Source organism: Silene latifolia, chromosome 11, assembly GCF_048544455.1.
Source record: "Silene latifolia isolate original U9 population chromosome 11, ASM4854445v1, whole genome shotgun sequence".
Classification (NCBI taxonomy): Eukaryota; Viridiplantae; Streptophyta; class Magnoliopsida; order Caryophyllales; family Caryophyllaceae; genus Silene; species Silene latifolia.
This window is the reverse complement of record NC_133536.1, coordinates 22,527,508-22,541,032: the sequence shown is the minus strand read 5'-3', so window position 1 is coordinate 22,541,032 and position 13,525 is coordinate 22,527,508. Positions and strand designations below refer to the sequence as shown.

Here is a 13,525-nt window from a genome sequence, read left to right as displayed (position 1 = left end):
TTAGTTGTCCCAATTCAACCTAAACGAAAATTAGGATTCAACCTCGAGTCCCATAAATCAACACTCACTCACCCGACAAATGGCCTAATAATTATAGTAATTAGTTTAATAATAACATGTATAACTGTATAAGCAATATCAAATTGACACGTACTTACACAATATATGCGGTGAAAAATAAAAGTAAAAAAAGAAAATGGTATCACAATTAATAAGAACTACGAATGATTGACAAAAATAAGAAAAGTGAAATATTTTATGAATTTTCATATTTAAAAAATATGAAATATATTTAAAAGTGGAGGGAGCATGAAACACGCATATCATATTATAGAAACTCTCAAGGGCTGGTACAGGCCAGTGTTCAGTTCAGAGCTATATTATAGAAACTCGATAATAATACTGAAGTGAATGCCTATATTATTAGGCAAATTAATTTGAATCTACTTTATGATACAAAGTTATCATCAGTTAATCTTGAACATAAAATGACAAATATTTATTAGGGCCGAGTACGGATCGAGTATCAAATCCAAAGTGCTAGTTCGGATCAGATATCCATATTAGAAATCCTGAAATTAGATATCCAATATCCAATCCAAATGTTCGGATATCTAATGTTCGGGTATCCAAAATAATCGGATCAGACGTGGATATCCATCGCATATCCATACTTTTAAATTCACTTTAAAATTAAGTTTGAAACACGATTATATTCATAGCCTTACATGATGATTTTATTTAGTATTCTTACTCCAATGTTCCCGACATAAAATTTAAATACCACTTAGATATTTTTCTAGTATTTTAAACATTAATTAAGTTGTATACCAAATAAAACTTTATATTTCTCGGAGTTATACTAGAAAACTATAGTTTCGGATCGGATCGGATATCCTAATATTTTAATTCTAATATCCATATCCAAACCAAAACCAAAGATTTTGGATCAGATATCCAAACCAAACTTAATTTTCGGTTCGGATATCCAAAACTTCGGATCGGATTGGATATCAGATCGATTTGGATAATTGTTTTTTTGCTCAACCCTACTATTTATTATAAAATAGCCACGTTTTAAAATTCCATTATAACGCAAAAACATCACAAACGAGAATTCGTGCTAAGTGAATGCCCTCTCACACTTTAGGTCCAAATGGTTATACTATGACCACTTTAGGTCCAATGGTCCATATACTAGCACTAACGGGTTGCCGGACTTAATTAATGATTCATGACCTAATACAAGTACTCCAAGTACTAGTTAAAAGAAGGTGTTTTAGCCGTTAAACAATTAGGAATCTCAAAGTTAATTGTAAAGGGTGATAATTTATGTGTTATTAACTCATTTCGCAGTACTTGGCAAATTCCATTGGAAATCTCTAGTATTATCAAGGATGTGAAATTAGACATTGATTTGTTCGATGAATTGATAATACCAATTAGACCTTCATTTGTTAGACAATACCAATCTAGAAGTTCTTCCCAAATCGATAACAAAGCTAGTTAATCTACAAATTTTGGATTTACATTCTTGTAGTAGTTTAAAACAATTGCCAGATGATGTGAGCAAGCTAGTTGATCTAAGCACCTTAGATATAGTTGGCTGTGATGCACTGAGATATGTGCCAATGCCGGCAGGCATAGGTATGTTGACCAATCTGCAAGCTCTAAGCCAATTTGTGGTTGGTGCTCGACGAAGTTCAACTTCAAAGCAATGGTTTTATGGGTTGGTAGACCTAAAACACCTGAACAAATTGAAAGGGGATTTGAAGATTGAAATAGCAGTACTTAAAAATGCAAAATTTGTGAAGGAAGAACAAGGCGGGGGAGGCTATTTAAGGAGCAAAGAACACCTAGAGACGATTGCCATTAACTTTAGACTCGGGAGGGAGTATGGAAGCAAGGAGTCTGAGCAAGCACTGCTGGAAGAGATGGAGCCTCATCATGATATCAAGACATTGGAGTTGAATGGGTATCATGGTGAGACAATACCGAGATGGCCAGGGAGGGGGGATAACTCGGCGTTGTTTGATTTCCCTAATCTTGTCACTTTGAAGATCAAAGATTGCAGTGAGTTGCTCTATCTGCCTTGGCAGATTGGGAAACTTCCCCACCTTAAAACGCTACAGATTTCGAATTTGCCGAATATGGAGGATTTCATGGATGAAGATTCAGAAACACTTGTCTTGGGTGAAGGATCATCCTTCTTTCCCTGCCTCGATTACCTCCAGATTTTTGAGTTGCCCAAGTTAAAAGGGTGGTGGCGGAGATCAGAATTAGGGTCTCTCGTGGTCCATTTTAATGACAGTAGGAGCAGCTCAGAAGGACAAGTAGAGTGGGTATCATCTCCCTGTTTTCCTCTACTAGAGATACTCAGAATACACTGTTGCAATAAGATGGTGTTTGTTCCTTTATGTCGGCAACTCGAACATCTCACCTCGTTATCAGCCGCTGTTGTCATATCTGAAATTGAAGTGGCTGAATCAATGCCAATGGAGTACTCTCAATTTCTTGTAAGTATATTCATAAGGGATGAGGAGACAATGGAGAGCGAGGTTGGGAGAAGTAAATGAGTTTCCGACCTGTTTATTGTCTTCCCTGCGATACCTGAACATTGATGATTGCCTTAAACTTAAGAGAGTGGGAGGATGGTTGGAGCATCTTTCTGCCTTGGAGAGTATGTCTATCAGTGTGAAAGTAATCCTAACAATATTGTTACATCTAGTTAGGTGTTAGAGCTTAAATGGAGCATCTGCTTATGGATTAAACTCATCCTGTGTTTGTGCAGGCTGCTCTGAGCGATACAGGATTACTATTACCACGAGTTCAGGTCATTGCCATTGACGCTATATTTTCAAGTGATCAGCTGGGAAATTGATGTCAGTGATGACGAATTTCTACAGTTTGACATATCCACAGTTCGTCTTAATTACATTCACCAAGGTTCCATAATTAATTTTCCATTGCAACTCTTCATATATTTGATGATATTAGCTACCATAGTCGACATTGGTTGATGACCAAAGTCAAATGAGAACAATATAAATAGGATGAAGGAAGAATGCTAATTTTGATGTTTGTTCAACTCTTCATTATTTCTCGTTTGGCTTGTACATTATTTGAATGCTAATTTTGATGTTGGTTTAGGTGGGAAAAAACTATACACTAGATGCAACTGCAGAGGAAGAATCCCAAAATGAGTTCAGCTATTTCCATTTCTGTAAACCGAAAAGGTCATATTTGTGGCCTAACCAACCGTTGTGGTGGCCGTGGGACCGGTCTGGATCCGAGTGTAATCCATGACATGATCTCTGTAGCTAAACATGTTAGTGAGCAGTTTCTGAACAAGTTAGATTCTGAGATAGCTGTTGCACAAGTTCGTCAGGAGGAATCATGAAATGAGTTAACCTTTATACCTAGAATTCTTATTTCTACTCTCTAGTCTCTAATGGCGATTTTTGGCATAGGGATTATTTGTTAGTCTGTATCTTTTGAAATGATAGTCAAGTAGAAATATTGCTACATGTGTGTACATTATAAAATGTTTGCTTTTGTCCTGAAATTATGGTATTACTATGGATTTCCCGGGAGTAAAACTGCAAGGGATATTCATTCAATACATTATATTGGTTCCTTATGAGAGCAATTGAATCTTTCTCCTGTACTATGAGACCGAGTCTTCTGACTTACATGTGTGTTTTGTTCTTTATTCACCAGTGCCACCGAGATTAAATAGTCTCGACTTATGACTGCCGGCTTTCTGTGCAACAGAGCACAAGTAGCAAAAGAGAGGGTTATCAGTCCAATAAAACATGGCCTAATGTACCCTTGTTGCTCTTTTCAACTGACGACTACTGAAAATACACAAGCTAAAGCTGGCAATAATATTGTGTAACTTGGTTCCAAAATGAGTCAGTTTGATTGTTAGATGCGTTTTGGGTCGGATCAATTGAATTAAGTTAGTTTCTGATTCTGGGTGAAATTCGGGTGTGTCTTAAATCGTGTCATTTGGGATATGGTATATTCCTCGTTGGGGCCTGGGGTTTTTACCTATGTTTCCACACTATCCATTAATCACGAGGACAGAGGATCTAAGTTTGGGTCATTTCAAATGGGATTTCTGAAAGTAGATAAGAACAGGTTAACAAATTGGAAATAAATGACTAACTAAAAGTAAAATTCGGGTCATTTTTAATTCAATTGGTTTCATTTGTGACAGATATATCCGTCACAAGCTTGTGGACGGTCAAATATTACCCACATGGTAGATAAGACAAAAACCAAAATACATAGAAAATTACAAATAATTTGTTTTTATCCTCCCATGTGGGTTTTATTTGACCCGTCACAAGCTTGTGACAGATATCGACCGTCACAAACGAAAATTTGTGTTTTAAATTTGATGATCTCAAAAAATTGGGTCATTTAAAATCGGGTTTTAAGTTTTGTTCAACTTAACTACACGTCAGATTAAATTGTGTGTTTCCCTTTCTAATTCTATGTAATCCTCTTATTTGTATCATTCCCAAACTATTTCATTTCACACCAAATATTGCACTATTCTTATCTAAAACGAATATATCTGTTTTAAAATTAAAACGGGTCAAATAGAATAGATGAGACAAGATATGTTTAGAAAGTAAAAACTAGTAAAAGACTTGTTACATCTAGACTTGGCAAAGCTGACCCGAGACCTGAAAATGACCCAAACATGCGAACTGATATGACCCGAAATCCGAATTGACCCGACCCTACCCAGACCCGATCCGAAACTTGGTTGACCTAATGTTGACCCGGCCCAAGATGACCTGACCCGAAATGACCCGACCCATAATTGACCTTATTGAAAATGACTTAAAGTAACCCAAAATAATCTAAAATGTCAAGTATTAAGTCAATAAATGTTACTTACACCAAATAGTGTTTCATTTGTTACAATCATCCCTTATAAATAGTTAAATTTGCAAAATAGTATTTCATAATCAAAATAGTACTAACTAAAGTGTTTTAGCCATTAACTCAAAAGCGACCCGACCCAAAATGACCCATACTCGAAAGTGACCTGACAAAAGGTCACCCAAAATGACCCGAAATGATCCAAAATGTATGACAAACCCGAAATGACCCCACTCATACCCGACCCAAATGACCCATTTACCACCTCTAGTCATATCTATCCAAATAAAATATTACTTGACCCATTTTAATATTAGGACCGATATAATAAAGCACACCGATTACCTGCAAGGCTGCAAGGCTGCAAATATTGTGTTGCAAAGGGGAAAAAAATGCAAATACACACGGATATATTCGAGCACAATTTCTCTCCCTTTCCTAAAAAGAAATGGAGAGGCAAGTTTCTATTATTGTCCGGATTGCATCTTGGCAATATCTAACGATTCTCAATTTACGCATAAAAGTAAAGGAAAAATGAGGGTGAAAGGGGTAATTATTATTAAAATAAATTGTGAGAGGAAATGGAGAGAAAGGAAATGGAGAGGATCCAAATCCGATATACTCCCTCTTATTCACAATAAACCTCCCATTTTATTTTGACACAAAAATTAAGGAAACTCACTACCCACCATATAATTAAATTTGGACCACACAAATATACTACCCCACCATACAATTAAATTTGGACCACACAAACACTTACCAAAAAAGAAAATAGGAAAATTATTGTAAATAGACGGAAAAGGAAATAAAGAAGTTTATTGTGAATAGGAGGGGTATTCCCTTTAACCTCTGAAAGGGAACACATGAGTCCCCAAAGGATCGTCAAAGCAGAAATCCAAACCAAATCGAGTGAAAGAAAGAGAAGGGTAATTTAGTCAGACCACAATAATTCCAGTGGCGCAATAGACTGTACCCGTGGTGTTATAAGAACACCAAAACGAAGACGATGAAGCCAATCCAATTCATATCACGTAAGATTTTGATCCTTTTACCCTTGTCTGATTTTTATTTTGGCAAAAGATGTTCTATAATTGTTATAAGAGTATTTTATTCATGTATAACGTCTTACAAGAGATTAATTAATTAATTGATACGGAGTATGAATTTGGGTAAAAAATTACGAAGTACAAGAGTATAATCTTACAAAAGGGTACCGGGTGTAATCGAGCCGATTCGATACCGGCTTGGTGAAGCTCGAAATCAAGTGGTCTATGAAAAGCCGAACGACAACTAGTCTTGTTATAGACGTAGACGGATATATCCGTCTATAGCTAAAGATGAGTCAAATAGCTTCAAAGTGGTGACATTTTTTGCCCCACCACCCCACTTGTTGCTTATCCTATTAGGAATGTGATATTGTATTTGACCTGTCTTTAGTTATAGACGGATATATGCCGTCTATAATGAGATTTTTGTGCCTAAGGTAAGGGCATTGACATGTCAATGACAAAGTCTTTACGAAGTCAACTCAATTTAGTAACCACATGATTTCTGCTGTAAATATGTGGGGTTACTAATCTCACATCTCCATTCATTATTGGCGGCCCTTCTAACACTTTTTGCATTATCTATTTTTCTGATTTCTTGCATTTAAAAAAAAAAAAAAAAAGAGAAAATCTCAGAGATATAATTCAATTTCCCACAATCATGGATCTTTCAACAACCTTGTCTTTAGTTCAAACTATACTTACTGCTATCCAAACTTTGGGTCTGATGCAGTCAGTGTGCTCCATCTCTAACTGCAAATCCCAGCTTGATGACCTCCAAAACACTGTCCAAACCGTCAGAGCTGTTCTTGAGGATGCTGATGCCAAGCAGGACTTGCTCAACAGCCAGGAGAAGAATTACATTCAAGAGCTCAAAGATGCTGTTTACGACGCTGATGATGTGTTAGATGAGTTCCTAACCCTTGCCAAACAGAATCAACTCAGAATCAACAAAGTGATCTCCTTTTTTTTCCGGTTTAAGCTTCTTACTCGTAGACTTTCAAGTAAAGTCAAAATGGTTAACGACAAGTTGAACAAAATTGCCACTAAGAGTGATCAGTTTAGTTTTAAGGTTGACTGTAAGCCTCTGAAATTTATAAAAGAGGAGACTTCTTCTTTTATATGTGATAAAATCATCGGGAGGGAGGACGATGTGGAGAAGATTATAGCTTTGTTATTGGGTTCCAATAATGTTGATCAGCAAAATGTTTCTTTGCTTGCCATTATGGGGATGGGAGGTTTAGGAAAAACCGCTCTTGCCCAACTTGTGTTTAACGATCCTAGGATAACTGAGGCATTCCCACTGAACAGGTGGACTTGCATTGCTGATCAGGATCAAGAACAGTTAGACTTGAAAGGGCATTTAGCGAAGGCGGTGAAAGGATTATCTGTTAGTGATAAAATGTCTTTGGAGGACATACATCATAGAGTGAAGGAGCAACTGGGAGGGAAAAAGTATTTACTCGTGTTAGATGATGTGTGGACTGAAAGTTATGATGAATGGCAAAAGTTGGAAGGGTTTTTGAAGATAGGGGGAAGGGGGAGTTGGATAATTGTAACCACTCGCTCAAAAACAACTGCCCAAATGATTGCAGGTGATCAAATGCATGAGTTGCGAGGTTTGTCAGAATCTGATTCATGGCATTTGTTTGAAAGGATGGCGTTTCAAGCAGAAGAAAGAGATGATGAACTAGTTAAACTTGGCAAAGAAATTGTTAAAAAGTGCACCAATGTTCCACTTGCTATTAGAGTGGTAGGAAGTCTTCTGCGTGGTCAATCCAAATCTAAGTGGCTGTCATTTCATGAAAAAGGGTTAGACTCTCTTGCTGAAAGTAATGATCCAATAACCCGCATATTGAAGCTAAGTTACAATCAACTCAACTCTTCTTTGAAAGCTTGTTTTGCGTACTGTGCTATCTTTCCCAAGGATTTGAGGGTTAGTAAGAAAATGTTGATTCAACTTTGGATGGCACAAGAATACATTAATTCAGAGAATTTGGGCGAGGACTACTTTCTTATATTGCTTCAAAGGTGTTTTTTCCAAGATATGTATGAGGATGAATACAGGAAGATTGTATGGTTTAAGATACACGATCTTTTGCATGATCTTGCTGAAAAAGTAGCAGGCGGAGAAATTTGTAGGATAAGTTTTGATACTTCCAGTGTGGGTAAACGAGTTCGCCATGTCTCTTTCGCACCACATATGAGTTTTGATACTTCTAGTGTGAGTGACTCTTATGCACAACATATCTTCAATAATACTCATATTCGTACGTGCCTTCAAATCAAGAGTCGTTTGGAGGAGTGTAGAGTGGGCGAATTACTAGCAAGTAAATCAATACTGAAATGGACATGCTTAAGGTCACTGGATTTGAGTTATTCAAAGGCCAAAAGTTTACCAAAATCAATAGGTCAATTGTTGCATCTGAGGAGTTTAGACCTCTCATACAATACCAATCTAGAAGTTCTTCCCAAGTCAATAACAAAGCTAGTAAATCTCCAAACTTTGAATTTATATAATTGTAAGAGTTTAAAACAATTGCCAGATGATGTGAGCAAGCTAGTTGATCTAAGCACCTTAGATATAGTTGGCTGTGATGCACTGAGATATGTGCCAATGCCGGCAGGCATAGGTATGTTGACCAATCTGGAAACTCTATGCCAATTTGTGGTTGGTTCTCGACCAAGTTCAGCTTCAAAGCAATGCTTTAATGGGTTGGAAGACCTAAATCACCTGAACAAATTGAAAGGGGAATTGACGATTGAAATAGCAGTTCTTGAAAATGCAAAATTTGTGAAGGAAGAACAAGGTGGGGGAGGCTATTTAAGGAATATGGAACACCTAGAGAAGATTGTTATTAGCTTTAGACGCGGGGAGGAGTATGGAAGCAAGGAGTCTGAGCTAGCATTGCTGGAAGAGATGGAGCCTCATCCTGATGTCAAGGTATTGAAGTTGAAGGGTTATCATGGCGAGACAATACCGAGATGGCCAGGGAGGGGGGATAACTCGGCATCGTTCAATTTCCCTAATCTTGTCACTTTGAAGATCAAACATTGTAGTGAGCTTCTCTATCTGCCTTGGCAAATTGGGAAACTGGCCCACCTTAAGACGCTAGAGATTTCAGGATTGCCGAATATGGAATATGTGGTGGACTCAGAAACACTTGTCTCTGATGAAGGATCATCCTTCTTTCCCTGCCTCGATAACCTCAGTTTTCATAAATTGCCCAAGTTAAAAGGGTGTTGGCGGAGATCAGAATCAGGGTCGCACGAAGTCAACCCTAGTGAGAGTGTGAGCAGCCGAGAAGCACGATTAGAGTGGGTATCATCTCCCTGTTTTCCTCAACTAAAGAATCTCAGTATAAAATATTGCGAAAAGATGATGTTTGTTCCTTTATGTCCGCAACTCGAAAGACTGGTAATATATGATTCCATAAGAGATATGAGATGCACACCTTGTCATCAGCCACTGTCGTCACATCCGAAATTGAAGAAGCTGGAAATCAACAACTTGGAGTGGCTGAAATCAATGTCAATTGAGTACTCTCAGTTTCTTGTACAGATATATATAGATAAAGATGAGGGAATGGAGAGGTTGGGAGAAGTTAATGAGTTTCCGACCTGTTTATTGTCTTCGCTGCGATACCTGAGCATATATGATTGCCCTCAACTTAAGAGCGTGGGAGGATGGTTGGAGCATCTTGCTGCCTTGGAGTATTTGTATATAAATAGCTGTCCAAAATTGGAGTTGGGTGGGATGTCATGGCATAACCTTGCTGCTACCCTTCATTCCTTGCATTTGATTGGAATTAAAGAGATGGAGGAATTGCCAGAGGGAATGCAGTACTGCACTTCCCTCCGTGATCTTGACATTTGGCGGTGTCCCAAACTGAAATCCATGCCGAGATGGATGCCCAAACTCACCTCTCTCCAGAAACTTGACATTGCGCTGTCTTCCGAGAGTTTGTTTGAAAGATGCCAAGAACCGAATGGGGAAGACTGGCCCCTCATCCAACACATCTCATCATTTGCCTTCTCATAGAGAATAGTCTTGTGGGATACGGAGTAGAATTTAATACTCCGTATGATATTATGGGAATATTATCAAATATTAATATATTAAGGAATTAAAAGATAGAGGTCGGATTTGGTGGAGGTGGTGGTGTTAGTAGTGGTCGGTGTGTGGGGATTTCAGTGGTGGTTGGTGCTGTCAGTGGTAGTCGGTGGTTTAAGTTGGGGTTGAGGAGGGTGAGCTTGGTTAATTAAAAGTATGGGCACTTTGGTCATTTACTAGCTCAAAACATGTACAAAAATATAAATGTAAACAATCAAATGGAACTGCCCAAAACGGAATACGTAAACCATTCCAATGGAACTGAAGAAGTATTAGGTTAGAGATATTAAGAGAATAATGATAGCAGCAGTTATTGTGTTAACCTTTGTACTTTATAAAACGGTTTTAATTTGAGTGTTTGTGTTTAGAAATTGGACTCTATTTGTTTAACTATTGTTATCTGAAGGTGTCGAGGTTTAGGGAAAAGAGGTATGCCAAATAAGCCTTTAGCAAGGGTATATGATCTGCATTTTGCCGGTACACAGGAGCATTGCATTCTGAATTGTGCTGCTTTGTGTTGTTCAGGCAACTCTCAGTGGCATTTCACAGGTACTTGGTAGTTGGTACATAGAATAATCGGTAACGAAAGTAGCAAGGTAAAAGAAATTCCAAAAACCTGTGACAAGAAGCTAATTATGGGCATGCTAAGCCAGAAGCCAGGACACTCCTTGAGCTTCAGCTGTCATTTGATTTGGTTTTCGACGGAGATTTTGAAATTTCTCACAACTGCAAAAATGGAAGCATTCATAATATAGGAGACCTAGCTGCGAGCCTGCGACTGGTGCACAGTGTCCATGCAAATATACGGTGTGTGGCTTGCATTCTTATTTCATTGGATTTTAGCTTAATTTGAAATTTATAGGTGCTGATATGCTATACTGATTATTCCACTCCCCTGTTTAGAAGTCCCTCTAGAGACTTGATATAACTTCTTTACATGATAGTCAAATGATATGAACTTCGGCAGCTATGATATCGCTGTACACTCTAGAGACTTGATATAACATGGGCATTAACACATTGTTGTTCAATCAAACATCAAGCTTATTTGATAAGATTTGTACACGAAGAAAACGTTCCTCTCTTTTTGAAATACTAGTCAAAGTGGAAATACTGCTACATGTGTGTACACGATAAAATGTTCAGTTGGTCTTGACCGTCTAAATTTAAGACTTCTCACAACCTCTTTTTATTTTAACCTCTATTTTAAACGTGTGCGACAACCGTCTGAAGTTATGACGGTTTTAAACAAAAATTGATGTTAAATGTTCGGTAGTGTTGAGAAATAGTGGTGTTATGGGCATGCTAAACCCGGGCACTCCTCAGCTGTCATTTGATTTGGTTTTCGATGATGGGTTATGACATTTCTCACAACTGGATGATTGGAAGGATTCAGTTATGGAATACCTAGCTTGGTGGGTGAACTGTCCTTTAAATTATACTTTGTGTTGCTTACATTCTTATTTCTTCGGATCGCAGGACCTTTCAGCTCAATACTACTTAATATACTGTATAAAATGTATAGCTATCGAGATGGCAATGCTGATCATAGGAGTATAGGACCCCTCTGTTCGCCTGGGTTTCGTTATGTATTTTAAGTGAACTATTTGATAGTTTCCTGTAGCTTTTTATTTCATGTTACGAAGATGATTAGCTTATTGATGTTTTCAGAACTAAGAGGTTAATTACTGAATCTGCCTTTGCAGACGACCGCCATGCGCGACAGGATGATGATTTTGAGGATGGAGATGAGGACTCGGAGGATGAGAAACCAGCCAATGTAATATTGCATTCAAATAACTATCTTTCGCTTGTTCTTAGTTTGTTTTTTTTCTTTTTAATACGGAAAGTTACCAACTTGCTATGTCTTCTGTTTGTAGGTGAATGCTGGTAAAAAAAAAGACCTAATGGTGATGCAAAGACACTCAGTCCAAAAAAGCAAAGATAGCTACACCTCAGAAAACTGTGGTCATTCCAACTTTGTTACTATAACTCGGTTGCAAATATCCGACGTGACATAGGGGCGAGTGTCACGTCTATTTTGTGACCAAATTCATGGTTTTGGCTTAACATGGAATATAAGGATGTCATGTATGACTGTTGTAGTGTCGTACGCGAAATATGCTGCCAAAGTAAAGTGTGAAAGCATCACTAGCTAGTTTAATTTCTGTGGTGTCATGTAATTGAATATACTTGTGATTTATTATATCTGAATGCAAATAAGGGCATTGTTCACGGCTGCAACAAATAATACTGAAACACTCTTGCCGGTGACAAAATTCCCAAGTCCAGTGGTTGCGATGTTTCATGCGACATGCCGTTCTTGCAATAACAGGACCTTCAAGTCAGACTCGGCTTTTCAATCCCATGGCGTAAACTTTTATGAAACTGTTTCGATCTATTCTTGTATGGCTTAATAGGTTTTCAACAAAAAAAAATATATTGTTTTTCATTGAATATTTTGAGATCATGACATTAATTTTCCACGCATGATAATAACATAACTAACATAATAGAAGCTTCTCTTGTGATGCATAATACTCACTTGAGATAATTGGATGAATTTTTTTTTTGGCTAAACAGGGTTATTTACCAAATTAATTAGATTTTTAGGGTTGATTTCAAACTATTCGGGTGAATGGGTTTATTAGAATTGTTTGTGACGACAATTCTAGATGACCATTTATTAAGTTTATTTGTTTATGTTCATTCTTTAATTTTTTTTATGTGGGTTTTTAGTGGCTTTTCTTTCTTATAAGAGTTCTGGTTGATGCCCTTTTTTTTCTTAATTACTTGGTAATTTTTTATTTTTTATTTTCGTTTACCGTTCTTATCCTTGCGGATGATATAGGTTGATTTCAATCAACCTAGTTTCCCCTCCTTATAAAAATTGAAACTTAATGTTATTATAAATAAATCAGTATTATAAACTTACTTAATAATCAAGCGCTTAAAAGTCTCGCTTGGTTGATTATGCACATAGTCCAATCAAAAAACTTTCTTCTTCGTCGGCATGATGGCTGCTAGCACCCAATGAGTCTTACATCAAGAGACATCATCATTATTAACAAGTACATATATTAGTTATCAAAATGCAATTGTAGGGGGAAACGTAATATTAATTTGTTTATTACCCGTTTTCATTATAAGGGGCAAAAACCAGCTTCTTGGTTGTCGCCAATTGCTGAGCAATATAATCTATCCGATCTTCGAACAAAAAAATTGTGATAAACATAGATAAAACATAGGGGCATAGGAATCCGTATTGATCACATGGAATCTTGTTCTCGGGGATCACTCACAATTTCAATATCCTACATTATTACGGTATTAATTCCGGTATTTAAAACACTATCTAGTAGTCAGAATATTAGAATATGAAATTATTTATTAAGAAACTTACTTCATCCAAACAAATAGGTGTTGGACATCAATCTCGTCTAGGCCAGCCCAAATGGCTAGC

At 37.3% G+C, this 13,525-nt stretch overlaps 2 protein-coding genes across 4 annotated transcripts; both read left to right on the top strand.

The window, feature by feature from the left end:
- Nucleotides 1-1,465: 1,465 nt before the first annotated feature.
- Nucleotides 1,466-3,622, top strand: LOC141613219 (putative disease resistance protein RGA1). The gene is made up of 2 exons (XM_074431959.1): nucleotides 1,466-2,946; nucleotides 3,151-3,622. The coding sequence occupies exon 1, from the start codon at nucleotides 1,632-1,634 to the stop codon at nucleotides 2,574-2,576; it is 945 nt and encodes a 314-aa protein (XP_074288060.1). The 5' UTR covers nucleotides 1,466-1,631; the 3' UTR covers nucleotides 2,577-2,946; nucleotides 3,151-3,622.
- A 2,108-nt stretch (nucleotides 3,623-5,730) lies between these two features.
- LOC141611376 (putative disease resistance protein RGA1) lies at nucleotides 5,731-12,297 on the top strand. Of its 3 annotated transcripts, none has more exons than XM_074429900.1 (4): nucleotides 5,731-5,933; nucleotides 6,682-10,869; nucleotides 11,769-11,842; nucleotides 11,943-12,297. In XM_074429900.1, the coding sequence occupies exon 2, from the start codon at nucleotides 6,964-6,966 to the stop codon at nucleotides 9,988-9,990; it is 3,027 nt and encodes a 1,008-aa protein (XP_074286001.1). In that variant the 5' UTR covers nucleotides 5,731-5,933; nucleotides 6,682-6,963; the 3' UTR covers nucleotides 9,991-10,869; nucleotides 11,769-11,842; nucleotides 11,943-12,297. The 3 variants fall into 3 exon arrangements, with proteins under 3 accessions (XP_074286001.1, XP_074286002.1, XP_074286000.1); XM_074429899.1 differs by lacking the exon at nucleotides 5,731-5,933 and having other exon boundaries at nucleotides 6,484-10,491; nucleotides 10,588-10,869; XM_074429901.1 differs by lacking the exon at nucleotides 5,731-5,933 and having other exon boundaries at nucleotides 6,483-10,869.
- Nucleotides 12,298-13,525: the final 1,228 nt, after the last annotated feature.

What these genes read in the sequence shown, in the direction of transcription:
- LOC141613219 (XM_074431959.1), top strand. Translation starts at nt 1,632, where the DNA reads ATGCCGGCAGGCATAGGTATGTTGACCAATCTGCAAGCTCTAAGCCAA.
- LOC141611376 (XM_074429901.1), top strand. Translation starts at nt 6,610, where the DNA reads ATGGATCTTTCAACAACCTTGTCTTTAGTTCAAACTATACTTACTGCT.